Source organism: Harpegnathos saltator, unplaced genomic scaffold, assembly GCF_003227715.2.
Source record: "Harpegnathos saltator strain DR-91 unplaced genomic scaffold, Hsal_v8.6 scaffold80, whole genome shotgun sequence".
NCBI classification, from domain to species: domain Eukaryota; kingdom Metazoa; phylum Arthropoda; class Insecta; order Hymenoptera; family Formicidae; genus Harpegnathos; species Harpegnathos saltator.
In genome coordinates, this window is record NW_020230649.1 from 1,041,878 (window position 1) to 1,069,064 (window position 27,187).

Here is a 27,187-nt window from a genome sequence, read left to right on the forward strand (position 1 = left end):
ACTTTTAAGTGAATCTACGAATTTATACTTTAAGTTATTCTTAATTGAATCTACGAATTTATTCTTTTGTAAAGATTGTCTATCTAGAGATTAACAATTTTGATCACTTATTAGCGCACCTTCGTTCCCGTAAGATTAATGAGTTTTATTTTTAATTTTACGTCCGATTTGATCGCGGGTTACTACTGTGATCAAAAAGTATCCGAACTTTATTTCTTAAAAATCGCGGGTAAATTTTAAATCAAATCCGTTTGCTTTCTTCAGTTGTCTACACATGTCCTTCACATTTGGTGAAAAAATCATGGCGTTCCTTCAAGCCCTTTGAAAGTGGCAGTTGTTTATGTCAATGAAGATTGTTGTGCACGGCGATTTTTATGATGTCGAAAATTACGGAGCAAAGAATTTGTTTGAAATTTTATGTTGCAAACGAAATTTTGTTCAAACGCATTCAAAATGTTGCAAAAAGCTTATGGCGATGATCGTTTATCGAAAACAAGTACGTTGAGTGGTTTAAGAAGTTTCAAGAAGGATAAAAATCCGTTAAAGACGACCCACGCTCTGGAAAAAGCATTAACGTCAACGGATGACGCTCAACTGGTCAAAAAGTCAATGCAAAATACTACTTGTCCGTCATGAGGCGTTTGCGCAAAACAATCCGATAGAACAATCCGCAAAACATTAAGAAACGATCGGAATCGTGAGAAAATAACTCGTGGATTTTGCATCACGATAACCACCATACCTCGACACTTATACGTGAATTTCTCACAAAAAACTCAACGAATGTTGCTTTATAAGCATCATATTCATCAGACGTAACCCTCTGCGACTTTTTCCTGTTCTCTCTACTGAAAATACTTCGCAGACAGCATTTCGAATCGATTAAAAACATCAAAGAAAAATCGTTACGTACATTGAAGGCCGTACAGTCTGCCGCGTATGAGCGATGTTTCCAGGATTAGATCAAACGCTGGCATATATGCATTGCAAGCAATAGGGGGAGACTATTTTAAAGGAGACTATAAAAATTTTGATGATTGAATTGTAATTTTGATTTTTAAAAATAAAGTTCGGACATTTTTTGATCACAATAGTAATTACTATACAGTCTACTACACAGTATATAGTATAATTAGTATAATAATAAGTACATATATATATATAATTATATAATTGTAGACGTTATTTATTTTATACAACAACGGCAAGCAACAACGGCATCGATGCACCGTCGATTTCGGGACTTACATAACAAATCGAGACGTTATAATTTATGCTTAATGAAGTCTGTCCATTGTTTGTTAATATAAACGATAAAATTGGTTCTGTCGCGTTTTTATCATTGCACATGAGCAAATAACAATTTTTTTATTCTTTTAACAATGATCTTTTTTTATTTTCCGATGAAGAAAATGTTAAATATTTACATCGAGTCTTAAACATTACCATATTAAACAGTCATTTAGTAACAACAGTTAGATTTCTTCTATACATTGAATTATGTATACAGTGTATGGTAAAAATTCCGGGACGGCATATTATCTCAAAAGCTATTGATTTATCTAAATAAATGTTAAAGAAAGAGTCATAGAGTTTAAAAAATGTATCAAATGTTGATATTTATTTGACTGTATTAATAAATCTTAGATGGAAACATTATATAAATTTTATACAATATAAATATTAGGTGGAAACTATATTTTTCATAGCATATCCTTGTAGCTGACGTCGAGATGTTCAGCTAAAAGTAGTTTCACCTATTTTCGGTGATTCGGATATTCGGAGAACTCTCATATCATGGTCTTCAAAATTTAAATATTGTAGGCATTAGCAGACATTAGCATTACTCAAAATACCACGTGGAGGTAATCCGATCGAATTTGCATCTTTTGTATGCACGAGATATAAATCCGATCGGGCCATCTCCACGTGGGACATACACTTTGGGTGATATTTAATTTTATTTCCAGGTTTGCACCGCGAACGTTGTAGTTCACGAAACAAAGAGTGAAGATAATGAAAAGACGCGCGAAAACCCGGAATAAACCAAACATTTCTCACGTCATGTATTGACCTGCTGGCAATATTGACCAAATGATAATAGCATACTTTTGCCTGACGAAATGACCCAATCCAAGGTCCAGAAAGATTAACGGATTCGTTTATCAATACGACCGGCACGAGGATCAAGCGAGCCGTTAATTAACATCGCGACACTCCATGTGTCGATGGTGGTGGCGCGTCGAAAGCGCGGGTTATAAAGAGCCGCGGCAAGCCGAGCCGATCAGTCCAATGTTGGTACACCGTAGGATCTAATCGTGCATTTGTGAAAAAAGATTAGATATATAAATACATATATAACAATACATATATAGAGATAGGTGGGTCACAAATCGGTAAATATTTCTTTTGCCAGCATCGGCCGATGCAATTTGAATCAACACGTTCGTTATTCCGCGGTTGATTCAGGGAATCACTCCCATAGATTACCTTGCACTTTTTTCATCTGACCGTGTGAAACAGACTCGATTTGTTTACATATCGACGTAGAATTTCGCTGGCAGCGAGCCGAGTCGAAAGGACGTTCGCGAAATCCGCGTATCCGTTGCCCGCTAAACGGCACAATACGACATCCCCGAAAGTCATTGTGTTTCTGCGGAATCGTATCTTGAGAGATATCAATATATGAATGTAAAGACAGCAAGTAGATCGATCGAGTGTTTATGAAGAGGAGGGAAGTCATAGGAGAAAACCTCCGAGAGAAATTTTCCGTGTGTAAAGTTGTTTACGCGGACGTAGAAGCGACGAAACGGGAGATCGGTTTCTCCTGTCGGTCCGCCGATTTCCACATCGGCGATACTACGCGCGACCTCAAGCGGAGGTCAAGCTGAAAATCTGATCTCGCGTTGCTTTCAGGACGACCATGTCTGTGACTGAACCGAAAATAATAGCCGGCTCCGTCGCAGCAGCGGCGTCCGCCGGACTGTCGGCGACCACGGTTTTCCTCTCACTCCTGATACCCGCCCTCGTCCTGTACTACATCTACTTCAGGATCTCCCGTCGACACATGATCGAGCTTGCGGCGAAGCTACCGGGCCCCGACGGCCTGCCATTTATTGGGAATGCGCTGATGTTCCTAGGAAACTCCGACAGTAAGAACTCGCGCGAGCCGCTTATTTTATGAGTAGCGCAATCGAATGTCGCAAGAAAGCAATAGGACTGATAATCCGCTCGCTACGCTTACGAGTGCAAGCGAGGGAGAAAGAAGATAAAAACGACGGATAAAAACGACAGTGATGCGTCTGTACGGTTTACGGCGTTTGCAAAAAAGAGCGGCTAATATGAGAGATAAGCACGATACATGCATCCCCTCGTTCTACATGCTAATCCTGCTTATCGGTTCGTAATTTAGCGTAGTTTCGGTAAACGATATCGCGTGCGCGAATAAATCGAATTAATGCCACCAGCTTCGCCATAAATCGTCTGCGGAAAATGTGCACGACGTTAATATCTATCTTACGATGTTATATATTCAAGAAAGATTTGGCAACAGACACGCTCCGTCACTTTCGGCAGCAATTTGATGATACAAGCCGGGAAAATTGCTGAACAAATTGCTAAAATTGTAAATTTTACATACGGATCGCATCTTTCCCGAGGAAGGAGACATCCGAAGAGTGCGCGAATACTCCGCAAGGGGAATAAAACTAAACTTTTTCTTCCTTCACCGCATTTCAGAGACTCGTGTTGAGAATCTCTTGTATTGTTTACGCGGTAATCATCGTTAATTTTCAAAATCTATTCTCACGGTGTTACACGACAATCGCGCACCTCCTTCGCCGTACGTATTCATCTTCTCGGCTTGAATAACCGAGCGACTTTCGCCACGCGCGCTCACGTGACATCACGTAACTTCCGAATGCTCAATCACGCATCCTGTGTTTTACTGTTGCAGCCATTTTCCGTAATATATACAGGAAGTCCTTCGAATTCGACCAGATCATCAAATTATGGCTCGGGCCGAAGCTGATAGTCTTTCTCATGGACCCGCGCGACGTCGAGATCATCCTGTCCAGCTACATCTACCTCGACAAGTCTACCGAGTACCGATTCTTCAAGCCCTGGCTTGGGAATGGCCTCCTCATTTCCACAGGTGCGTATTACACATTTCCTTCTCGCAAACCCGTTTATCGCCGGGGAGAAAGGGAAAAGGAGATGAAGTAGACATTGGTTTGCTTTGGTGATTAGTTCATTCGATATCTCACTTGGCACGCAGTGTGATTAGAGAATATTAAGATATAGGCAAGCGTGTGCTAACAACTCGTCGAGAAATATATAGCAGTCATTTTGCCTTTTGCAGTCCGGTTTTCAGCCTTTTTCCTCAAGTGACTCGCAGAAATTCGCTTTACTCCGCGACGGTATCGCAATATTTCGAAAATGTAAGTGTCGGGAATTTGTACCACTAAGGGTACACACATATAGCTAACCCGTTATTAAACACACCGTCACTTCACCGTCAATTAGGCGGGGGACAAGTCGTCGTGTCTAATTTCTCTGTTGGACGTATCGCTTACCTTCTCGCCGCGCGACTACCTTTCATTACCGAGCGCCGAATATAATCTCCCGCCGCGTGAAACAGCGTAAAACTCGCAGCAGACTTCCGCGTTTTGCGAATGATAATCGTATTTTCGATGAGCGTGCGCGCGCCGGCGATTTTTCCGGGAGAAATTCGCACTGAGAAAGTAGCGTATCACGCGTATCTACGATATACTCGCGTCATTGAAAGCGTTCAAGAGTCCTGTGAGAGACTGCTTTACATATAATATAAATTCCCATACTGTCTGTATACGCGAAAAGAATCCGAGTGAACTTGACTAATTAATCGTTGCAACACATGTTTGCGCTTCGGTATAAATACATCTCCGTTGTGTGACGCAGCACGCTGCGCGATTGCGCGCGGATTGGCACTCACCAGGTAATTCGTAAGGGTGTCCTGTAAAAAAAGGGAAACACAGCTCCCAATTAGTCATAACTATGACGCCAAAGCCACAAAAGTGGCTCTCACGTAACGCTGCTCGTTAAACGCAACCGGCGCAGTCTCCTTTCAATCGACGACTTTTCTCGTCGATCTTAATGCGAAGAACGCACGAGCGGCGAGCTTCCGCTGCGCGCACCTGCGCGTATTTTCACGTCCGTCGACCTTCCTCCCTCGTGCCAGGAAATTGTATCCGAGAGCGTCGGCAACGAATTTGCATCTTAATTTCGGTGACCTCGCACTCGATCACTCGAGGAGGGAATCTCATTGTCAAAAGTGCGAAGTCCAAAGTCCGAAGGTGCGAAGCGACCTCGGCCGTGGCTCGGTGATCACTTGGTCGCTTCAAATTTTATCCTGTTTGCGTCCCGGTTGTTTAGCTCGAGAATTTAGTATTATTTTAACAGGGAAGAATAACATATACAGGTGTGAATAGCGTTGAAAAAGTTTCGTTCGATGAGCGCTCGCAGCAGCAAGAAATTGACAAATTTTGTCAAAGAAATTTTCCAAAGGATTGAAAAAGTGTAGATTGTGTTATAAACGAGATATTTTCTTCAGAAATGCACACGCCATATTTCAAGGATATACTTGCCGGAACTCAAAGTTTTTTCTTTTGTTTTTCCGCATCTTTTAATTCCCCACACTTGTCCGACTTGGACGATTGTCAGCAAAGCAATGTGTCACTTTCGTCGCATGCGGCACACACGGAGCTATTATTCGTAAACGGCACGATAATGAGATTCGCTGCGGAGTGACGTTGCGGAATGCACAACGGCGGCTTTCCGGAGAAACGCAGTCTCTCTCGCGCGGGGTGAAAACGAAAACAAAAGGAACGAGAGATGCGACGCGCGCGCGAGCGTCGACTTACGCCGCCGACTTTTATCGCAACTTTCTCGGTACCGGGATGGTCTTTTTTTCCATTGACGAAACTCTCTCGATCGGCAGCGAGCGCGTAACGACGCGTGCACGTAACGCACGCACGCGCGTGTTACCGCGCCTCGGCGAACCGGCCTCTCGGATAATACGTTCGTGCGATTTTCCAGCATGCTCGCTTGCCTGCGAACGAGATTCGCCGTTGCGCTGAAAGTAACGCTGTTTCGATCCTCGGGCTCGGTCAACGCGCGTGCATTAATTAATGCACGGGACACCCTTCGTTGACGGGCGTTATCGATCGGATCGATCGATCGGATACTCTTGCATCGATTTTTTCAATTTCAGTCCAGCGCGATCGCAAAACGTGCTGAAGTGCAATTCTCATTTTGCGAAAAGTCCGAGCTTACGAAACAATCCGTCGATCCTCCTCTGAGGGGCCGAAAGATCAAGATCCGCCGGTGTGTGTCGTCAGGTTTTGTAAAAAAGTATATTTATACAAAACGTGCCTTAACATAAGAAATTGTTAATATGTATAAATATTCATCAACAGTGTAGCCACAGGGGTGCAGCCGCAAAAAGAATATTTTTCCTCCTTTCTTCTTTTTCTTCTCCTCCTCCTTCTTCTTCTTCTTCTTCTTCTTCTTCTTCTTCTTCTTCTTCTCTACTTCTTCATCTTTTTCCCTCCTTATCGCTGCTCATTTTTTTTATCTTTGACAAATAACGTTTTTCCGAAACTGATGAATACGCATGAAGACGCAAGACATACAGCGACAAATGATATTCGCAGAGAGTTTGAAGACGTGTCGAAAAATTGTCCCTCGGTTCGCATCCGCGATTCCCTGCGGTTCTAACGCTAGTCGGACAACCGCGCCGCGCGTTTTCTCCCAAGTTTCGCGCCGTAGTTTTCGCAGTAACGGCGCGTTGTATAATGATCACATAATACAACCGTGATCGTGCCGTTTGGTAATTGCCGCCGCGCCGCACCGACGTCGCGGCTCCCCCGTTGGCGCGCAATCGAGTTTCAGCGAGCGCGTGACGACGAAATATAAACGGATACCAAAGTAGTGCAGCCATTCACGAGAACCTCGCGTTTCTTCGGGGCACGTCACATAGCGCGTAAAAAGCTGATCGGCCGATTATCGTGTGTGTTGCTCGTTTTTCCTTTTTATTAGAACTGACGCGGGTAAATCGAGCTCGCAACGTTATGCTTGCATAACGCACGCAAAACGAGCGCGTGCGGACCGACCGATCGGGTGATATAATACGATTGGATTCCAACGTAAACACGCGAAAATATATTAGAGACATTAGAACTCGGTCTTTCGCTCGGCCGACGACTTTCTCGCTGCAACCGTTGGACTGTCTGACCGCGTGACGTCGCGACGCTTCAGTCGTTTCAGCAGACAACGCGAATGTCTGAAACACGCGTTTTATAGAGACGTCGGGAACGAGCAGAGTGTCTTTCAGACATCTTTCAGACACTTATGCGTGACCGAGAAGCTTCGCTTTCGGTATCGTTCGGACGCCTCCAAGGAGCGGCTAGCGGACGTTTCACCTCGTTTCAAGCGTACCCTTTTATTCAAGCGTGACGAAAAATTACAAATGAGGCGCCGAGCGACACACATTGGCACATTTACACATTAGAATCTCTCTCTCTCTCTCTCTCTCTCTCTCTCTCTCTCTCTCTCTCTCTCTCTCTCTCTCTCTCTCTCTCTCTCTCTCTCTCTCTCTATCTGTCTGTCTGTCTGTCTTGATGTACCCCGAAAGTGGCGGGAAGCGGAGAAAGAGAGAAAGAGACTAGGTGAAATTGCAATCAGTCCGCGATAATTCGCGAGAGGCCGAGCAGGAAGGAAATTTACAAGTCGCTCGCCCGCTTGCTTTCTCTGCCTCGCATCGTGCACACGTCTCGCTCCTTCCGAGGAACAAGATAGTTGCACCGTCAGTCCGCGATTCCTAGCCCCCTTCACAATGTGTTTGAATTTCCTCTCTCCGTCTTTTTCTCTTCCCGCCACTTCCGCGTGGCTCGATGCAAAACATCCGATGCAAGAAGTGACCGAAAAACAGCCGATAAGACGCGCATCGACGGAGAGTCGTTTCTTATAGGAATTTGTTATATTATAGGCCGACGTTCGATCCTAAAAGCCAAGAAAGATTCTTCCTCAGACCTCGACTCTACTTAATCCTTTGACTCCCAGGTTTCCTCTTGTTATTTTAGAAATTTAGTGTTATTTTGGTAAAAGAGTATTTCGAAAGAATCAACGTTTTCATTAGAAAAGTGCAAAGTTTGCAGCGAGAAGAAATGTAAGAATTTTATCATTAATAAAAATGCAATTGTTTTCTTTTCTAGTTAAGTACTCAATACGAATCCAAAAGCGCTCTATTGAATGGCGTAGACAGGTGACAATGAAAATACATTTACTTTTAGAGATATTATATGCTGTATCCTCAAGGAATTCCAGGGATTAATGATGTAATAAAGATTCCAAGCCGCGGGGTCGATTCGGGATGTCGAAGATGAAGAATTCATAAGGCAGCTCTATAGCGATTTCCCGCGATGTTTCAATGATTCGGTGGAGAAACGCGATGTTTGTTTTATCTCTTGTATTAGCTTTCGTTGCGAAAGATAAAACAGCCGACGGACCATCTTGCAGGCCAGAAATGGCGCGCCCATCGCAAGCTGATTGCGCCGACATTCCACTTGAACGTGCTCAAGAGCTTCATCGACCTCTTCAACGCAAACTCTCGCGCCGTGGTGGAGCGAATGCGCAAGGAGGGCGGCAAGGAATTCGACTGCCACGACTACATGTCCGAGTGCACCGTCGAGATCCTCCTTGAGACCGCGATGGGTGTCTCCAAGAACACGCAGGATCGGAGCGGCTTCGAATACGCCATGGCCGTTATGAAGCAAGTATCCGAAAAGATATGTGGAGCTCAGCGCGACAAGTATCGTGACAACGTGTCACAATTCTCAATTAATACGTTTGTCATAATTGTCACTTTTTTAATTAATTTTTGTCAGTCTGGAACTCCGATGGATCTCTAGTCCTAGCAACGACGTCTCAGAGGATCTTAAATTAAAGGAAATTCATACAAAACATCGTCGTTTTTATTTGATCAAATTTCTACTTGTCGCGTCGGAGTCTCGAACTTGGTACTCGTGAAATGTCTGCGCGAAAAGATCGAGAATGTCATAGTCCGCCGTTGTCATTAAAGGATGTGCGACATTCTGCACCTGCGCCACACAAAGATCTGGCTGAGACCCGACTGGCTGTTCAATCTATCGAAATACGGCAAGGACCAGATCCGTCTGCTGGAGATCATCCACGGGCTCACGAAGAAGGTGATCGCGCGCAAGAAGCAGGATTACAAGAGCGGCAAGCGCAACCTGATCGATGTCACCATGCAAAACGGCACCGTTCAGGCCGCCAAGGTAATCAACAATAATGACGATGAAAATCGTCGTTATTTAATATGCAACACGATACGATGCGTCGTTTCTAGAACACCACCGTGGAAGGGCTCTCCTTCGGACAGTCGGCTGGCCTCAAAGACGACCTCGACGTGGACGATAACGACGTCGGCGAGAAGAAGAGGCAAGCCTTCCTCGACCTGCTGATGGAAGCCGGTCAGAAAGGCTCCGTGCTTACGGATGAAGAAGTTAAGGAGCAAGTCGACACTATTATGTTCGAGGTAGGTGTTATGGACGCGCTCGTGAACTTTAGAAAGAAGATTGATGATAAACTCTTCTCCTTCGCGATATACGAAGACGTTAAATTCTCGGGAGTTAACGATAAACGAGATGAAGATGAATTGCTAGTACGATTTTCTAGCTAGATATAAAATTTTTGCACACGGGGAAGAAATATTATATATATATATATATAATTTCATGCATAAAACTATAAACATGTGCACATGAAAATGACACGGCAGGACAATAAAATAAGGCAGAATATCGGTGCACTTTCTCTCTTTCGCTCAACTATAAGAGTCATAGTAGTTTTTACTACGAAATTCTCTGTGTATAAATCAGCGTAAAGGATAACGATATCCTTAACAGCGAGAAATCTTCGATCGATTGTTCTCTCAAAATTACCCTCACTCCTACCGCAAATGCTCCGGCAAATGTGCGGTATTCGTGACTTCTTAAGCTTCTTAAGGGTATCATCATCATTCACTCGCGTGATCTTCGTAGGGACACGACACAACTGCGGCCGCGTCGAGCTTCTTCCTATCGGTGATGGGTTGCCACCTGGACATTCAGGAGAAAGTTATCCAGGAACTCGACGAAATCTTCGGCGACAGCGACAGACCCGCGACCTTCCAAGATACGCTGGAGATGAAGTATCTCGAGCGGTGTCTCATGGAGACTCTCCGCATATATCCGCCTGTGCCGGTTATCGCACGGAACATCGACAAGGACTTGAAACTCGGTGAATTTCCGCGACCGAAAGTTGCATTGCTTTCCTCTAAGCCACGCAAGATGTCTTTAGAATTCGAGAAGTTCAGAAGAATGAAGCTCGGTGTATCTTTCTCGAATGTGCTTATGAGTCAGTTATTCAGAAGAATATTCACAGTTTTTACAAGTAGACTTTTCAATTCCTAAAATAGAAGTGGCCTATACGAAACATATATGATAATGGAGACCAAGGCGGAACACATCGCGATGTATCCCTCAGTCACAAAATTCTTGCTGTAAAATTATCTTTGCATATAGAAGCTGTTGGACTAAATTGCAAAATCGGCAACACGATAACGTAGATTTAATCGATCGAATGATGCTTCACTCTGTCTCTCGTCATCAAATGTTAACAACGACCGTCCTTTCAGCATCGGGAGACTACACGATCCCGGCCGGCAGCACGGTCGTGGTGACTACTTTCAAGATGCACCGCCAGCCACACCTGTACCCGAACCCGGAGGTCTTCAACCCCGACAACTTCCTGCCCGAAAAGACCGCCAACCGCCACTACTACGCCTTCGTGCCGTTCTCCGCCGGGCCACGCTCCTGCGTGGGCCGCAAGTACGCCATGCTCAAGCTCAAAATCATCCTGTCCACGATCATGAGGAACTTCCGCGTCAAGTCCGACATCTTGGAGTCCGACTTCAGGCTTCAAGCCGACATCATCCTCAAGCGAGCCGAGGGCTTCAAAATCAGACTGCAGCCGAGGAAACTGGCGGCCACGGCGACCGCTTAGGCTCTTCGGCTCGACTTCAAAGGTGTCATTAGTGCGAAGAGTAAACGGTGGTAGAGAATAGCAGCGACGAGAAGGCGCGAATCGCGTGTTTGAAGCTTCGAGTCGGAGCGGAGACCAGAGTGTCGGAAGGATCGCACATCGACTTTTTCCTTGATGAGTATCTGAACGGAGTAGATATGAGGGCAAGGTTTAATTAGCATTTAGAAACCCTTTGCCTTCATTGACAGCGCATGCTCCGTGCAGACATTCAAGTCGATGGGGATGGCGTCTCGCCCGAGAAGAATAAAACAAACGCGTCGGATCGCGTCTGCGCGAATGTGTATTAGACATTGTATAGACCGGTCCGTGGTCGTTGATCGTTTTAAGACACGTAGCCTTTACACCCTGATTACTTACGTTGATATTTATCGTCTCGCAATAAATTATGCGGCGCGAATGCCGCGAAATCTGATGCACACACATACTATTTTTCCCGTCGTGCCTCCATCCTGCTCTGCGATCCTCGTATTATCGCGCGCTGACGAAAAGTCGGGACACGAGCATGCGGAAACTCGACCGAGGAATGAACGAGATATCGGCACGGAAACATTACGATGGAAAGAAATTGCCGGAGGCCGGCTCTAACATAGGAGAAAGCGAGCGGGGCTCGGCCGAGACGGCGATTGTTAAAACTCTCGCCGGAGTCCGATGGCACGAGAGGGGAAAGGTTAAGGACGAGTTGAAGGTGATGCTTCCGACGCTGAAGCCTTCGGAAGTGACAAGGTTACTTTGGCTATGAAAATGAAGAAGGATACGCTGTCGGTATCCTTTATCGCGATTGCCGAAGCTCGCAATTCCAGCATTTGAAATATCGGAATATTCGGAATAGATACATGAAGAGAGTTTTGTAGCAAAAATTGTTATAAGGTTTTGCAACCGAGAAAAGCACACCGACATTGTTGTCTTAATTTATTGCATTTCGATTTCTATTATTGAAAAATTTATTATGCATCTTAGCACTGCAAATTCCATTTAGTATGGTAAAATTAAATTTATATGAAACAAAGATATAATACCTTGCTCGTGCTACAAATTTGCGCTCGGCGAAGGTCAATCTTTTCATTATTTTCCATTGACGTTCCGCCGACAAGATTTTACTTGCCACTTCACGAAGCCATCGTTCACGAACTCGAAGAAAATGGCTACGATGAGTCGATCGGCTATTTGAGGGAATTATTGGAACTAGATGAGGAAGCTCGAAAGGGAGCTGGTCCCGGGACGTTGGCGTGGAAGAAACCGCGTTTAAAGGACAATAAGAGCGCGCTGCTGCATCTCAAAGAGGGCTTCTTCGCCTTTGAGCAGGCCAAGAACGCCGGTGAGTGACAAGCCGCATGTTTCCAGCGATATAATAACATGTAAACATTCCACAAACACGAAAGATGTGTTCTACACTTAATCATAACGCTAAACGTATGATATGAGAAATATCCCTTTCCTAACTTTCTCTTATTAAGCTCCAATACTTGATGAATGAATCACATTCTTTATGAATCGCATCCATTATAAACGCTATGACCGCTATCGCTAAATTTAGCAAGAATGACGTTTCATAAATGCAGGAGACTCGGTGTCTATGACAATGGCATTCCTGCATACTGCGACATCGTTCCAGACAATGGCGTGTGAATGGTGGTGGGTGGCGGAGCGACTTTACCGGAGCGCGATAACGAACGCGGAGGTCATCGAACACGACGGCCGGCGGACAATCACCGTGACACGCTATTTATACGGTCGATTCTTGTTCGAACAAAGTTAGCGGACAATATAATAATGCAGTCATACGCCGCGTGCGAATTGCATTGTCGCGGCACACGCTTTAAAACGAGCGGCTCTAATTCTTCGAGTATTTTTTATCTCAGAAATTCAATTGCGTTGAAAAAGAATGTTTTATCTCGGAAATTCAATTTCGTTCGAAAAGAGTAGTTTCAGCAAGGAAGACGTAAAACAATTTTACTCCAAGACAAATTAAGAAACTGACGATATGGCGGCGAGGATACGCCGGGAGTCAAATAATCGAGTAGCCTTGATCTGTCTTTCGTTCTCGTTGAATTCGACTAAAGAGATCCCGAAAATGAACTTAATTACCGGCATAGAGATATCTCATAATCACGAGCGACGAAGTCAATTATACACGATCGCGGTACCGTTAGTGCAGAATACGGTAGAGTCGTTGGACCACTTGAAAGTCGCGCGAGAGACGTCCAAAGGGAAATCGTGGAACTCGTCTAAGCTGACCGGTCGACAAGAGCAAAGCATCTTCCGCGAGTGCAACGTGCTGCTATATAAAACGCTGCTAATGCACGCGCAACAGGCCGATCCTGACCAGCCGGATGTCGCCGTGAAAGCGTGCACCGAAGCTCTCGCGCGAGCGACGGATTGTAAGCTATAGCTGACGAGACGCGCGAACGATGATGCTGCTTCGAATTTTGTCTCGTATATGGTAAAGGTGCGAGAGATCTCTGGTCTCGATCGTAAATCGATACAAGCGGAGCGCCGAGAGTGTATCTTATCACACAAATATTGGGTTGGCAACTAAGTGATTGCGGATTTTGTCGACAGATGGATTTTACACTTTCTTTTGTTTCGTTAACGTATTCAAAGTACCTAACCTATATTTTTTTCTTATTGTTTGGACTTCTACCTTTCATTTAGTACAAAAATTATATCGATTAGTTCTTTAGTTTTGTTTTTATCCCAATTTGAAAATGGAAGAGCAAGACGTGCACTTCAGACATATTTTATTGTATTATTTCCGAAAAGGCAAGAACGCATCGCAAGCACACAAGAAGTTATGTGCCGTATATGGGAATGAAGCCTTGAAAGAAAGGCAGTGTCAAAATTGGTTTGCCAGATTTCGTTCTGGTGATTTTTCATTGAAAAATGCTCAAAGATCTGGCGGTCCAGTTGAAGTCGATGAGACCCATATCAAGGCCATTATCGATTCAGATCGTCATAGCACAACACGTGATATTGCAGAGAAGCTCAATATATCGTATACATGCATTGAAAAAAATTTAAAAAAGCAAATTTAAAATTTTGAATTTTCATTCTCATTTAAAATCCGCAATCACTTAGTTGCCAACCCAATATTTGCTCTTGTCTTCCTTCGCGATAAACGTTAATTGACGTGAGCATGAATCTTGTTCGCGCGGTTTCAGGCTGAACTCATTCTGAGAAAATCGCGCAAATTCCAGCTTGCAGAATTATAGAAAATTCCAGCCTTGAAATTATCCAGGAGAGTCAAGTCGGAAATGTTTATGGATGTTTTTCTACCTTATTTTGCGCGGCCATTGGCCGCGATTCTTTTTTTAAATCCTTTTTTAATCTTTTTTAATCCTTGTAGTCGATTGCCTGGATACTTCGCGAATTGGCTGCATCTCAGGCTTTGTGGTTACGGATAGATTAATACGAGGGTAGTCCCAGAAGTATCTGACCTGACGTATAGATAGCGGTTGTTGTTTGAAAAGAATGACTATGGTAGAAAGTACCAACTTTATAATGCTTAAGTTTGAAGTTTGACGACGCTACGTTGTTTAGTATTTGTTTGGCAGCCATCAATAGTGAACGCTCTCAGTGAATTTGTAAACATGGAAAAAATTAGTCATCGTTATGTGATACAATAGTTTCATTTGAAAGGCCTCAGTCCAACCAATATCAAAGTGGAGCTAGATTCTACTCTGGGGGAATCTGCTCCTTCGTTTACAACAGTAAAATATTGGGTGGCAGAGTTTAAACCGAGTTTAAACAGAGTTTAAAGAGACCGTACGAACGAACTGCGAAGACGAACATCGCAGTGGTCGACCAGGTGAGCACGCCAGAAATGGTGAAGAAAATCCACAAAATGGTATTGGATGACCGTCGACTGAAAGTGCGCGAGTTAGCAGACATAGTAGGCATTTCCAAAAGTGCTGTACGTCGCATATTGACTGAAAATTTGAGCATGAGAAAGCTGTGCGCAAGATGGGTGCCGCGATTGGAACAAAAACAGCGTCGTGATGACGTTTCAATCGAGTGTTTGGCGAAGTTTCGCAGCAATAAAGCCGAGTTTTTGCGTCGATTCATAACCATGGATGAAACATGGGTCCGTCACTTCACACCTGAGACGAAGGAACAGTCAAAACAATGGACGAAGATGGCTTGATGGCTATTTTGAGGAGCTCGGCGATTCCCACTATAAACAGGGTATCGGAGCTATTGAACATCGCTGGGAAAAGTGTATTGAACTAAAAGGAGACTATGTAGAGAAATAAAGCTTTCCCAAATTTTTTGTGTTTTCTTTGTTCAGGTCAGGTACTTCTGGGACTACCCTCGTATATGTATACGAGAGTATATATATGTATACTCGTATTTCGCGTATATGATGGACTTACCGTTGTCGAGCGATGCACTCATCCTGGCAACTGAACCATTATTCCGATAGCCGAGCACCGCGAATACATCGAGAATGCGTTGCACGAGCTGGGCCAGAGTCAGAGGAGGTCGGGCGACGTAGAGAGTGCTCTTCAGAGTTTTTCCAAATTGCTGGCGATGGCCAAGAGAGTCCCAGATCCACAGGGAGTGTGCAACGCGCACATGGCACTGGCATTGGCATATAAAGTATGTATAATGCAACGTGATTTTAATCGGAGCGCGATGGAAAGTCAAACCACGATAGCAAGGAGCAACGAATAGGAACGAATATGAGATTATGTACATAGTATGTCGAAAAAATAACGGAACTTTTTAAATTAAAAAAAAAAAAAACAATTAGTTATTTTGCCAAAATTATTTCTTTTTATTCAAAATACATCCCTTCCGCATCAATACACCGCTGGGCACGTTCAACCAATGCTAGCATAGATTTTTTTATGTCGTTTTTCGGAATCGCCTCGGAATGACCCTCGTCACGGCTTCTTGGACTTGCGTAAAACTGTCATAAAACGTTCCTTTCATGACCAGTTTGAGTTTCGGGAACAGAAAATAGTCACACGGACATAAATCAGCGAATACAGAGAACTTCCCGGCGCTCGATATTCGGGCAAAATTTCGTGAATCATGTCTTTGGTCGTATTTAATTCCTCCGCTATCCAATCCGCTCACAATCGAATTCGCATCGTAGGCGATCATTTCACGCACTTTTTCCACCAACTCATCGCGATTTTTGTTTTTTGACCGGCCTGGCTTTGAGTCGTCTTCCAATACATCACGACCGTCCCGGAATCACTTATACCACTCGAACACACGTGTACACTCGTGAACTAAAAGGTATATGCACCGATTTTTTGTTGATTTCGGAACGCGCTCCAACTTGAGGAGAAAGACAACCACTGCTTCATACGTCAGCGCTATCACTTATTACGAGAGCAGAAGGATGGCATATACGAGCGTCAAATAAGTAGTGATTGTGGCGTAGACACAAATGTCTTGGAGACTTTGAGTTATAATTGAAGAAATGAAAAAAACAAATAATGATTGTGAAGAAAAGTGGCAAAAGGCTTCATAAAATTTGTAAAACAGCATATTAAAGGAGAGTATTAATGGTCTAATAATATTTTAAGTGAAAATTATTTTTAAATTTGAGTGTAAGTTAAAAAAAAGTTATAAACCATAATTTCTTTAATGTTAATAATTTTATAGCTATAAATTTGCCATCGACGTTAAATGAATATGTATGTAATGCTATATCATTTACATAGGTGGAAAATTATGTTATTGCGCTCATAAAAAATAAGCAGCAGACCAAGTCGAGTGATATTTTTTTAACAAGATACTCATATCACTCAACTTAGTCTGCTGCTTACTTCTGCTGAACACAATAATATAATTCCTCACCTATGGAAATAATAGCATTATATATATATATTCATTCAACGTCGATGACAAATTTATTAACATTAAAGAAATTATGGTTTATAACTTTTTTAACTTACACTCAAATTTAAAAATATTTTTCACTTAAAATATTATTAGACAATTAATACTCTCCTTTAATATACTGTTTTAGAAATTTTATGAAGCCTTTTGCCACTTTTCTTCACAATCACTATTTGTTTCCTTCATTTCTTCAATTATAACTCAAAGTCTCCAAGACATTTGTGTCTACGCCACAATCACTACTTATTTGACACTCATATGTGCCATCCTTCCGCTCTCGTAATAAGTGACAGCGCTGACGTATGAAGCAATGGTTGTCTTTCTTCTCAAGTTGGAGCGCGTTCCGAAGTCAACAAAAAATCGGTGCACATACCTTTTAGTTCACGAGTGTACGGTCGCCGACATAAAGGTTGTCACTTTTTTTTTAATAACTTTCGGGACACATCCCGACTTGAGGCAGGCGGAGCAGCAGCTCTCATCTTTCTCGAGTCGGGATGCGTCCCGAAAGTCATTAAAAAAAAAGTGACAACCTTTATGTCCGCGACCATACGGGATAAGCAATCATCACCATAAACTTTTCTCATCAATTCAAATGTTTCTGTAAAAGTTTCACCGAGCTTGAAACAAAATTTAATATTAGCTCTTTGTTCCATTGTGATGTGACGACGTGACAAAAGGTATTATCACTTTAAGCGCTATAAATTCACAATCCGTTGATCGATTCTAATGATGGCGGTCTCGTTTTGTAAAGGAGATATGCAGCTTTCAGATTATATATTGTTTCAATAGGTGGCGTTAGTAGTTTTCTTTAAATTTAAGAAGTTCCGTTATTTTTCCGATATACTGTGCAATACACTAATTCTCAAAGTGAATGAAAAGGGAAGCACTTTTAATAACTTCGAGTCTCTCCCCACTTCGAAATTGTTAAGATCACCCCGAAAAAGATTTGTTTGGCAAAGGCTTGAGTCCAGGTCTTAAGCCAACGGCACATGAGCTTGTTTTTGTGTTGGATCTAGTAAGGTTTAGTAACATATTAAAAACGTACCAATCAGAGCTTAATACTTCTAATGGACTTCACTAAATCCAGTTCGAGAACAAGCTGTTCACTATTAAGTTGTCGAAAAATACCTATTCCTTGGCCTGTAACAGTTAATTATATTATAATATTGCTGCGCCCGTGTCTTTGGGGGACATGTTATCCCCACGCTCCTGGGAGTGGACTGCAAAGGAATCGAGTAGAGATTGTTTGACAGCTGTTGTTGTCAAGGAGGTTGTTTAATAAATAAAGGAAAGAAGAAGAGATGAGAGAGAGAGAGTCGCCCTAGTCTCGTCACGACGAACGGACGTATTAAAATAAAGCTTCTTTCGTTTTGTTAATTCCGTGTTATTTTTCTTGCGCAAGGGCGCAACAATATTATATATAAATGACGATTTATAATTTCCTCCTTTTTGCGCTTCACGTCGCTCGTCGGACGGATCTCGAATTTCTGTCGCTCCTCCTCACGACTTGCACTTACAGCGAAACTCGACAAAATCTGCACACTTTGGCCAATTTTCAGTTCGCTCCAACTTGCACTGTTCTTCTTACGTTTTCTCTCGTGCCCAATAACTGCACGAGGCTCAGCAACATACGACGCGTGAACTTGTTCCCAATAGCTTTCCACGTCGCCCATGAGATATTATTGTTGCGTTTTTTCCGCTAGACAAAGCGAACTCGGTCAAAGTGTGCAGACTTTGCCGAGCTCTGATTTACAGGAACTGGACAACGAGATGTACACGGAGAAGCATCTTCGCCTGGCTAAGGAAAGGGCGGCCGAGTTCGGGCTCACGCTGCAACTTGCGCAGGCACACTATTACACCGGCGAATATTTCTTGAGTAAGGTACGAAAAACGTCCGCGTCGCGTCGGAAGTGCACGATTTTCTCTGATTACTTCCTTGAACGTTGATGGTCTCGCGAGAAGCTACGAAAATCGTAATACTGTAAACATGAAGAGCAAAAATTATTACATCTCTTCTAGACATCTTACCGCGAACATACGCTAAATACATATACATTTTCTTCAGCACTTTCATTAATAACGATAAAACTGCATTTTCCAGAGGAGACCGGATGTGGCGACTCCTCATCTGGAAAAGTCTTTCGATCTTTACAATGAACTCGGCTTATACGGTGAGGCTAACAAAGCGCGGATTATCGCCGGAGTTTCGAGAGGTACGCGAATCACGAGACAAGTTGTTCAAAGCGCGAATAATTTAGGATCCAAACAGCACAAATTTCTAAATGATATCTTGAAGACCGCAGCTCTTATCCGGGCAAGGATAAGCATATAAATTCCTAAGTACATATATTTATAACGCAGCCGGGCAAAGTTGCAAAACCAAAAATACTTCTTGAGCATATTTAAAGCGCTCTGCAGTCTTTCGTTTTTCGTGCAAACCATTATATATTGAGTTGAACAGAGCCATCAAATTCCGGCGGTGAGAAAAGTATGAATTTCGCTCAACACGCAAGTGACTTCGCAAATGGACTTCACTTGCCTGGATAACAGTCCTTTAGAAACCTAAGGTGCTGTCTGAGGGGGATTTACAGATATTAAATAATTTCCTCGCCTCTATTTCACAGGACAAGGAAGCATCGATAAGTACATTGATCTTGTACGGCGGTGCGGAACGGCGGTCGGCTCGAAGGCAATATCAACACTTTGTCAGTGGAAAAATCGCAGGAACACTTTTTTCACCGAGACAAAGCTGTGTACCGGTGAGTCATAATATTCAGGAAGAGAGACCACGCAGAGGATTTAGAAACAAAATCTCGCGACAGAATTCATTCCTCAATACCGCGAGCATTTGATTGGTTTCGATCAACTTCAAGATGTACAATATTTTAATTTTCGCGTCCGAATTTTATCGCAAGTAACAAATACGTAATGCGATATCACTATTCTTTATTCTCAGAAGATTCGGAAGATCTCGATGGCGAACACATTGACGAGACGATGTCTTCAGCACCATCTGTCACTACCATTACCGCGGACGTCGCGAAAAGCAATATTGATAATTAGATTGATTAATTAATTTGATGAACTAATTTTATATACGTCTGATTTGATCCCAGTGAAATTTTACACTACGATATCTAGCGACAAATACAATCTTTCGTATATTCTACAGTCGGTCACTATTTAAACAAAGACAACAAAATCGTTCACTTATTGTTTAAATCAAACACGGTGTTACATTATTGATGTGAAATACTTGGAAGATACATTGTAGCAGAAGCTTTTAAAGTTTCACACTGAATATTACAATCGTATATTATATCTTAACAATTTTCATTTATATACGTAATTTATCCTCGCGAGTCTGTTCGTTAATAACACATACATCTATGGTGCATTACGTGTAATTAATGTAACAATGAGATTACGCATTCACGCATCTTTTGTCGTACGATGGTTTTACATGTTTATGTTTGACGTTTCAATGACCTCGACTGCGAAATAGCGACGTGCACAGACAATTCATTGCTTGACACAAAAGTCAAACAATGAAACATGAGCAATGCATGAGAGAATATTATAGAGAATATGTATTTATTATTAATACGTATTTACATAGGTATTTAAAAAATTATGACATTCGCAAGTCGACACTATATCTGCATAGAACATATATTTGCTATGTCTGCATAACTATCTTAGAATGCATACATCATAGAATACGATAACACTATTATTATTAATATGTATATCATTACCAAATTTTGATATTAATGGTATATATAATAATGTGCATCTTATTAATAATGTAATATTTCGTTTATTAATAAACATATAACATCCGTTTCTTACGTCAAAACTTTGTCTTATCATTGAAATTATATCCGACTACATTTTCAATGATAATATTAATTTCCATGTTAAAATCTCGTTGATGAGAATTAATTATTACATATCAAGTGAAACGCGATGTACGAGTTTTCGATAAATTATGTGCGAGTTTCTTATAATATGCATACACATATCTGTATAAATACTTCAATATACTATGTATATCATACAAGTGTAAAACTTGTCTCTACATGACATTGAAGTTTCTTTCTTTTTTTTTTCTTTTTACGTTATTAGAATCCCTTTATTGTTGATGCGATAAAGTTATATTTAACAAATAAAAGAGAAAGAGAAAAAGAGAAAAAAGGGTAAAAAAGTGAAGGACAAGTTATCTTTAAAGATATCCATGAACCTCAATCGAATAAAGATACATGTATATTATATGTATATATATATATATATGTATGTGTGTATATATATATATATAAACCCACTTGCTCAATGTTTGAATTATTTTTTCCAAACTCTCGTTAAAATTAGATGTCACCCCCGCAACTGTAACAGGCATTGCACAAGCGGCTGAATAATTATATCGCTTGAAAAGGTTTATACAACAAAATCATAGATAATTTGTGTCATAGACAAAATTAATTCAACCGCATGATAACATCCTCGTCATTTATCGATATAGCGCCAACCGGATCTAGAGAGGGCATATCAGCACTGTTACGTATCTCACGCGAGATATTCTCCAGAGTCTCCATCTCGATATCCTCCTCGGAGTTTATTTTTGCATCGTTATTGTCCTTTCGCTTTTGCACCTCGGCGGCTGCAAGGTCAAACACCTCGTCCATTATCTCAGCAGATGTATCCATGGAGATGTTGTTCAAGTTTTCGGACACATCGCTTCGATTCTTATTCTTCTCCTGTACTTCACACTCCGTACTGTTCTCTTCTATCAACTTTTCGATATCGTTTTCCTCCACCGTTGGTGTTTCCTCCTCCGTTGTCAAGTCGCACGTCATGACCGTTTCCTTCGTGACTCCTTTCTTCGATTTCACGAGAGCCTCTTCGCTAATGTCCATCATATCAGTTGCAACATCCTCAACCTCCTCAACGTCCCCAACCGTCTCAACTTCTTCAACTTCCTCGACTTCTCCAACTTCCTCAATCTCCTCGATTTCCTCAATATCTTCGAGCTCTGCAACGATTTCAGAATCCTCAACGATCAACGTATCGTCATCTAACGTCTCGTCGTCCAACGTCACGTCATCTAATGTTTCACAATGCAAAATATTCGATTTGGTAGTATTCTTCGCATTATCGTCAATTTTTTCGATGTCCGTAATAACCTTCTCGGTCTCCGCGTTTTCTTTGTCGACCGCATCCTGTCGCTTCTTCGGATTCTTGATAGTCAAGTCCTCCTCGTCATTCAACGTTTCGTTACTGATATCTGGCATGACTTTGTCTTTCTCTTCCGATTTCTTTAGACTTTTCTTCTGAGAATCATCCGGTAAATTTACGCACGGTTTTATATCTTGGTCTACGGTCTTAGTTATCTTGTCCTCATCATCTTTGCGGCTATCTTCAAGCTTATTCTCTAGATTCTCATCGTAATTTTTATTGTACTCAGTCGTATCATCCTTATTCTTATTATCCTCAATTGTCTTATCATTAAGGGTGTCACTCTCAACGGTATCTTCCTCCTTTTCCGCAGCGGGTGCTTCTTCCGAGCAATCTTTGAGATCAGTCGAGTCTTTGTTCACCTTCGCACCCTCGTCTTCTTTCTCGCCATTCGATACCTCTTGATTCTCAGCAATATCGACGGTATCTTCAACAGTGGCCGAACTTGGCTCGTCTTTCCGCGCTTCATCACCTTGATCCTGTAACGCATCGACCTTTTCGTTCATCACTATTTTCGTATCTCTGTTCTCCTTGTTCTCTTCGTTCACCTCGGCCGCCGCTGTCGTTTCATTCGACACAGTCGTCGCGTCTGCACTCTGTTGCGATTCACTCGTTGTTGTCTCCTCCTCGATTTGGGCTTTCGTAGATTCATCTTCCTGCGACTCATTTTCCTCCGCGGCCGATTTCTCCGCTTCATCGTCCTTTTTGCAGTCTTTCTTGTGTTTATTTCGAACGTCCTTATCGTCGATGGTGTCATTGGGATTAATGTTGATTTCCTCGGACTGATTACCAAGCTGACTTTTGTCAGTCAACGCGGTTTCGCCGGTTTCCGCTCCTTCGGCGGAAATCGTTTCGTCCTCTTGAGAAGCAACTTCCAATTCACCTTTCTTCCAATTCATAACATTCACTCTCTCTAGATTCAGCTTAAGCTGCTTGAGATGTGTTAGCTTGTGCTCAGTGTGTGCTAGTTTCGTGTCGAATTTCTCATCACATTTGTCGCAAGTATACTCCTGCGGTAGCACGAATTTCGGGCTTTTGAATTCTACGGGCGGCGTCATTTCCTTGCTGGATATGGACACCGATCTCGTTCGATTGCGAGTCTCTCGTTTTTCGGCCTCTGGCTTCTTCGTGTCCGCTGTCGACGCAACTGGTGTGCTGGCATTTTTGGTGATTTCCTTGGAGGTGAATCCTTTCTGTCTCATGCTGATTCTTCTGTTTACATCTTCTTCGGAAGTTGACGAAAGAGCTTGTTTTGAGGAACTAATTTGTTTTCCGCTGCGTGTCGTCAACTTGCTCTTCATATCTGACGTCTCTTGATAATCGGAGTCTGAACTCCAATCGGTGACAACTTTTCTCTTGCGTTCCTGTTGATTCTGGAAACTGGTAGACGGCTGATCCAAATCAGACAACGCCTTCGCCGATCTAGTAGTCATAGACACGGACATTTTCTGTAACTTCGACGGTGTGCTCTCGACATCACTGTCGATTAATCGTTTCCTACTGCGTATAGCTGTGCTACCATTAGCGATCGATTTGCTGCCAATCTGCGACAAAGTGCTTGGACCCTTATCCTCGTTTTGCGAGCTGTCGTCCGATACAACGTACACTGTCTTCGCTTTCTTGTTGTCAATTTTATTCATGTTGTCACCATTGTGTGAGCCTTCATTCAACACGTCTGTCAGACAAACTGTACACAATTTCGTCTCCGCAGAGCTATTGTACGTGTGCCTCTTTTGTTTACTCTTGTTCGGATCCATTGTTATCCAACAGCTTTTGCAGACAATGTTACCCGTTTGATAAAATCTGTACATATCCTTGCCGTTTGCGACGGAGTTGTTACAACTGTCGCAACGTCGGTCCTTCGATTTAACATCGACTTGCGATTTCTCACGAATATTGTTCTTTATAGATTGTTTAATGCGCACTTTGCTATGCACAATGTTGCGCGATTTATTGCGCAGCGACTTGTCAGAGAGTTTGCGACGTGATTTGCTACGTGCCATATCGCTACCGCTGTCACTGTCGGAACTTATTAATCCATATATTGTGGTTTCTGGGAACGTAGTAATAGTTGTTTTGCGATTTACAACATCTGTGTACACCTGAAATTTAAAAAACTTATGTTTACGATATATTTATATATATTTATAAGTAAAGTATCAATGAAAGTAACAAAATATTGATATAACGAAAATATGCGAACAAGCATAAGCAATATGTTTATTACCTTGGGAAAACCTGAGTAATCCAATTCATCATTGACTAACGCTTCTAAATTGTTGACTGATTGCTCATGTAGCTTCTTTAGATCATACAAAACATCTAAATTATACCGACACACCAGACACACCAATTTAGAATTGTTGATTTTCCTGGCAAACTGGATAAAAAAACAGAATAATTATAACATAAGCATTATATTTACAATGAAACAAATAAGATCTTTGCTTTATAACATGCAATAAGTATTGCTATCTGCACTTGAATGATAAAATAGATATATATGTATGAGACTTGATGATTAAGAAAACCAGACAAGCTATAAGATTGATTCAGAAAATGCTATAAAGAACAGCTTATTTAGAGTGCACTTACTTCCTCATCAAAAATCTTGCGAATCTTCTGTAAAGGGCTAAATACTGAGCGATTGTCCTCAGTAATGTCAAAAATATGACCACTTTCTACAGACTCAAGGCATAAAGAGCAATGTGGCACTTGTGTCTTGTTCTTTGGAAATTTTGCAGCATCTTCCAACTTCTTGCTCTTCTGTAGAAACTTGGCGCACTGATCTAATTCGTATGCACACTTATAGCATATCTTATTAGACAGCTCGATGGTTTTGTTGACCTAAGGTAAAAGAACAAATGATAATCTCGAGGAACATTATTAAATAAAATACTGAGAGAAAACTGAATTCTTTCATTTCAACGGACGATAGCTAAGTATCAACCTCGCATGTTTTGAACAAGTGCAAAATTGTGAGAAGCGGGAATAATTCGATCAAGTACGCCTGAATTTGTAATGCGCTTCTCGATGATAGTAATCTTGTTAAGATAGTCCACAAAAGAGACACAGGGCATCAAAAAGTATATATTCAACTCACCCGTCGCGAGCGTGCAAAACGAAAGTTCCCGCAATTTTTCGCGAACGCGGCTTCGCTCGATTGTGCGGAAAAGTCGAGTCAAAACTCACATCATTCATCACACGTAGAACGAGAGTCTTTTTTCTTATTTACGATACTCGGCGATATCCTACTCCGCATCATCAGCAGGTATGACCGTGGACAGAAAGTCTGTCCGTAATTGATGTAACTTCGGAATGTACTCGTCTACTCCAATGGAGAAATTTGTTTCCCGATGGAACTCCTCCATTGGGCAAGATGGATGCGTTCCGAACCTCACACGAAATGTTACAAACAATCTTGCTGTCCACGACTGTACCGTACTTTCTCAACATAGGTCAGATAATCTGCGATAAATATATCCATACGAATATTTTACGTAATACGTAATTGAAGAGTACGATAAATAAATTGAAGAGTAAGATAAATAAAATATTTGTGTCTTCGCTCAAAATAGCGAACGACGTATGACAAATTAAAAAAGTCCAGGCTACCACGCCGCCTAGTAGCCTTGAGAGGTGAGAAACTGACCAACCTACCTAACCTAAATCGACTTACTCTTAATCTAGAATTTCAAGTATGCTACAAAGGATAAAAACAAGAACGCAACTACAGAATCATACATTTTGTCATCATACATTTGTTTTTGGCTGCGACTTCTTATTTCCAATATATGCGTTTTATTTGCTGCAACCGCGAAAAGTGCAAATCACACGCATGTGTTATAGGTTATCTCTATAGAAACGCGGCTTCGTCTTATAAAACGTCGAACGCTTTACCTTTGTTGACAAACAAGCCTCGATCTGGCCGCCGAACGCCACGCGAACGCTTTCCAGTGTTATTTCCAAGAAGACACCATCGTCGCTCGCGCATAAAAAACAATAGCAGCGAACCATAGTGGCGCGCACAGACGTAGTCCTGGGAGCTAGCAACGTTGACAAAACGCACGGCGGGACAGGGAAGACTGTTCCTTTCTCGCGAGCACCTTCGCGGAAGTTTGCACACGCGATCGCGCCACTACGTTGTACATCAGAACCGTCTTCCACGCCAAATTGATGCCGCTACTCGCTAAATTGGCGGTAATCTGACCAACTAGAAGATGGCGGAGCCACACGAGATATATCGAACGGTTACGGCTCGATAACGCTTGTCGATATCCTCATACCGCAATCTCCTGGAATCGGAGGGAAAATGGCACCGCGATGACGACGCTACCATCTAGGTGCCAATGGGTGCACTTAGTACGACACTGAGCTCTTGAGTCTGGTTGGTTATATTCTTTCGAATATAAAACGAATATACCAATCGGGTACAAGAACTCGTTGAGCGGTTGCGAACGCCTGTCGTTCAAAGAATAACGGCCGAACGATTGATTCTTCAAAAATCTCTAAGTAAATTATTTATACTAAACGATTATATAATTATTATTGTGTTTTCTCCAACGCACACGCAGTGATTGCGCGGCGCTCGACCTTGGCGATGTTTTCTTGGATTTCGTATTGTTCACGTTGGACAATACGAACCTAAAACCTCATGGAAACATAAAACCAATTAGTGTCTTTAGACGTAATTAGAATGCGGCCTTGACCTTCCGTCTCTTTCGATCTGAGCTTTGCTGTTTCTTCCTGCCTGATCCTTCCTTCGTCGTCAAAACATTGAGCCACGATTTTATCGTCTATTCTTATTATTTATGAGGAGCGTAAACCAATTTGACAATTCTCGGTATCGTAATTAGAAGATGTCTCGAGGACGTCTTGCAAACAATGTCTTACTTTCTCAGTTGCTTCTCAGGCGTCCTTTAGTAGTTGCCGCTATTTGGATACGACGGTTGTAGCA

The 27,187-nt window shown here is 42.2% G+C and overlaps 4 protein-coding genes across 5 annotated transcripts in view; 2 read left to right on the forward strand and 2 right to left on the reverse strand.

The window, feature by feature from the left end:
- Nadsyn (NAD synthetase) overlaps positions 1 to 15,663 on the reverse strand; it is a 38,590-nt gene extending 22,927 nt beyond the window's left edge. The window contains exon 1 of the mRNA XM_025306815.1: positions 15,513 to 15,663. The gene's annotated coding sequence lies outside the window, so the exon portion shown is untranslated. The remainder of the gene's footprint in view (positions 1 to 15,512) is intronic.
- Cyp4g15 (Cytochrome P450 4g15) lies at positions 2,272 to 11,554 on the forward strand. The gene is made up of 8 exons (XM_011140108.3): positions 2,272 to 2,381; positions 2,917 to 3,152; positions 3,956 to 4,153; positions 8,557 to 8,809; positions 9,119 to 9,335; positions 9,407 to 9,595; positions 10,101 to 10,338; positions 10,736 to 11,554. Exons 2-8 carry the CDS (start codon positions 2,924 to 2,926, stop codon positions 11,101 to 11,103), a joined length of 1,692 nt encoding a protein of 563 aa, XP_011138410.1. The 5' UTR covers positions 2,272 to 2,381; positions 2,917 to 2,923; the 3' UTR covers positions 11,104 to 11,554.
- On the forward strand, positions 11,737 to 20,774 carry LOC105182597 (uncharacterized). Its single transcript, XM_025306821.1, has 8 exons — positions 11,737 to 12,460; positions 12,702 to 12,893; positions 13,293 to 13,520; positions 15,563 to 15,738; positions 18,751 to 18,876; positions 19,097 to 19,208; positions 19,620 to 19,754; positions 19,952 to 20,774. Exons 1-8 carry the CDS (start codon positions 12,139 to 12,141, stop codon positions 20,056 to 20,058), a joined length of 1,398 nt encoding a protein of 465 aa, XP_025162606.1. The 5' UTR covers positions 11,737 to 12,138; the 3' UTR covers positions 20,059 to 20,774.
- A 689-nt stretch (positions 20,775 to 21,463) lies between these two features.
- On the reverse strand, positions 21,464 to 26,576 carry LOC105182579 (axoneme-associated protein mst101(2)). Of its 2 annotated transcripts, none has more exons than XM_011140110.3 (4): positions 26,131 to 26,576; positions 24,826 to 25,077; positions 24,458 to 24,610; positions 21,464 to 24,332 (listed from the first exon to the last, which is right to left on the reverse strand). In XM_011140110.3, exons 1-4 carry the CDS (start codon positions 26,245 to 26,247, stop codon positions 21,474 to 21,476), a joined length of 3,381 nt encoding a protein of 1,126 aa, XP_011138412.2. In that variant the 5' UTR covers positions 26,248 to 26,576; the 3' UTR covers positions 21,464 to 21,473. The 2 variants fall into 2 exon arrangements, with proteins under 2 accessions (XP_011138412.2, XP_011138413.2); XM_011140111.3 differs by lacking the exon at positions 26,131 to 26,576 and adding an exon at positions 25,423 to 25,502.
- Between the last annotated feature and the right edge of the window lie 611 nt (positions 26,577 to 27,187).

Bases quoted from the DNA above. Each gene is read 5' to 3' on its own strand.
- Cyp4g15 (XM_011140108.3), top strand. From the start codon at position 2,924: ATGTCTGTGACTGAACCGAAAATAATAGCCGGCTCCGTCGCAGCAGCG. The intron at 3,153-3,955 runs GTAAGAACTCGC...TTACTGTTGCAG, and splicing joins GTTCCTAGGAAACTCCGACA to CCATTTTCCGTAATATATAC. The intron at 4,154-8,556 runs GTGCGTATTACA...ACCATCTTGCAG, and splicing joins TGGCCTCCTCATTTCCACAG to GCCAGAAATGGCGCGCCCAT.
- LOC105182597 (XM_025306821.1), top strand. From the start codon at position 12,139: ATGAAACAAAGATATAATACCTTGCTCGTGCTACAAATTTGCGCTCGG. The intron at 18,877-19,096 runs GTACGAAAAACG...TGCATTTTCCAG, and splicing joins GCGAATATTTCTTGAGTAAG to AGGAGACCGGATGTGGCGAC. The intron at 19,209-19,619 runs GTACGCGAATCA...TCTATTTCACAG, and splicing joins TATCGCCGGAGTTTCGAGAG to GACAAGGAAGCATCGATAAG.
- LOC105182579 (XM_011140110.3), bottom strand. From the start codon at position 26,247: ATGGTTCGCTGCTATTGTTTTTTATGCGCGAGCGACGATGGTGTCTTC. The intron at 25,078-26,130 runs GTAAAGCGTTCG...CTTTTACCTTAG, and splicing joins AGGCTTGTTTGTCAACAAAG to GTCAACAAAACCATCGAGCT. The intron at 24,333-24,457 runs GTAATAAACATA...TTTAAATTTCAG, and splicing joins ATTACTCAGGTTTTCCCAAG to GTGTACACAGATGTTGTAAA.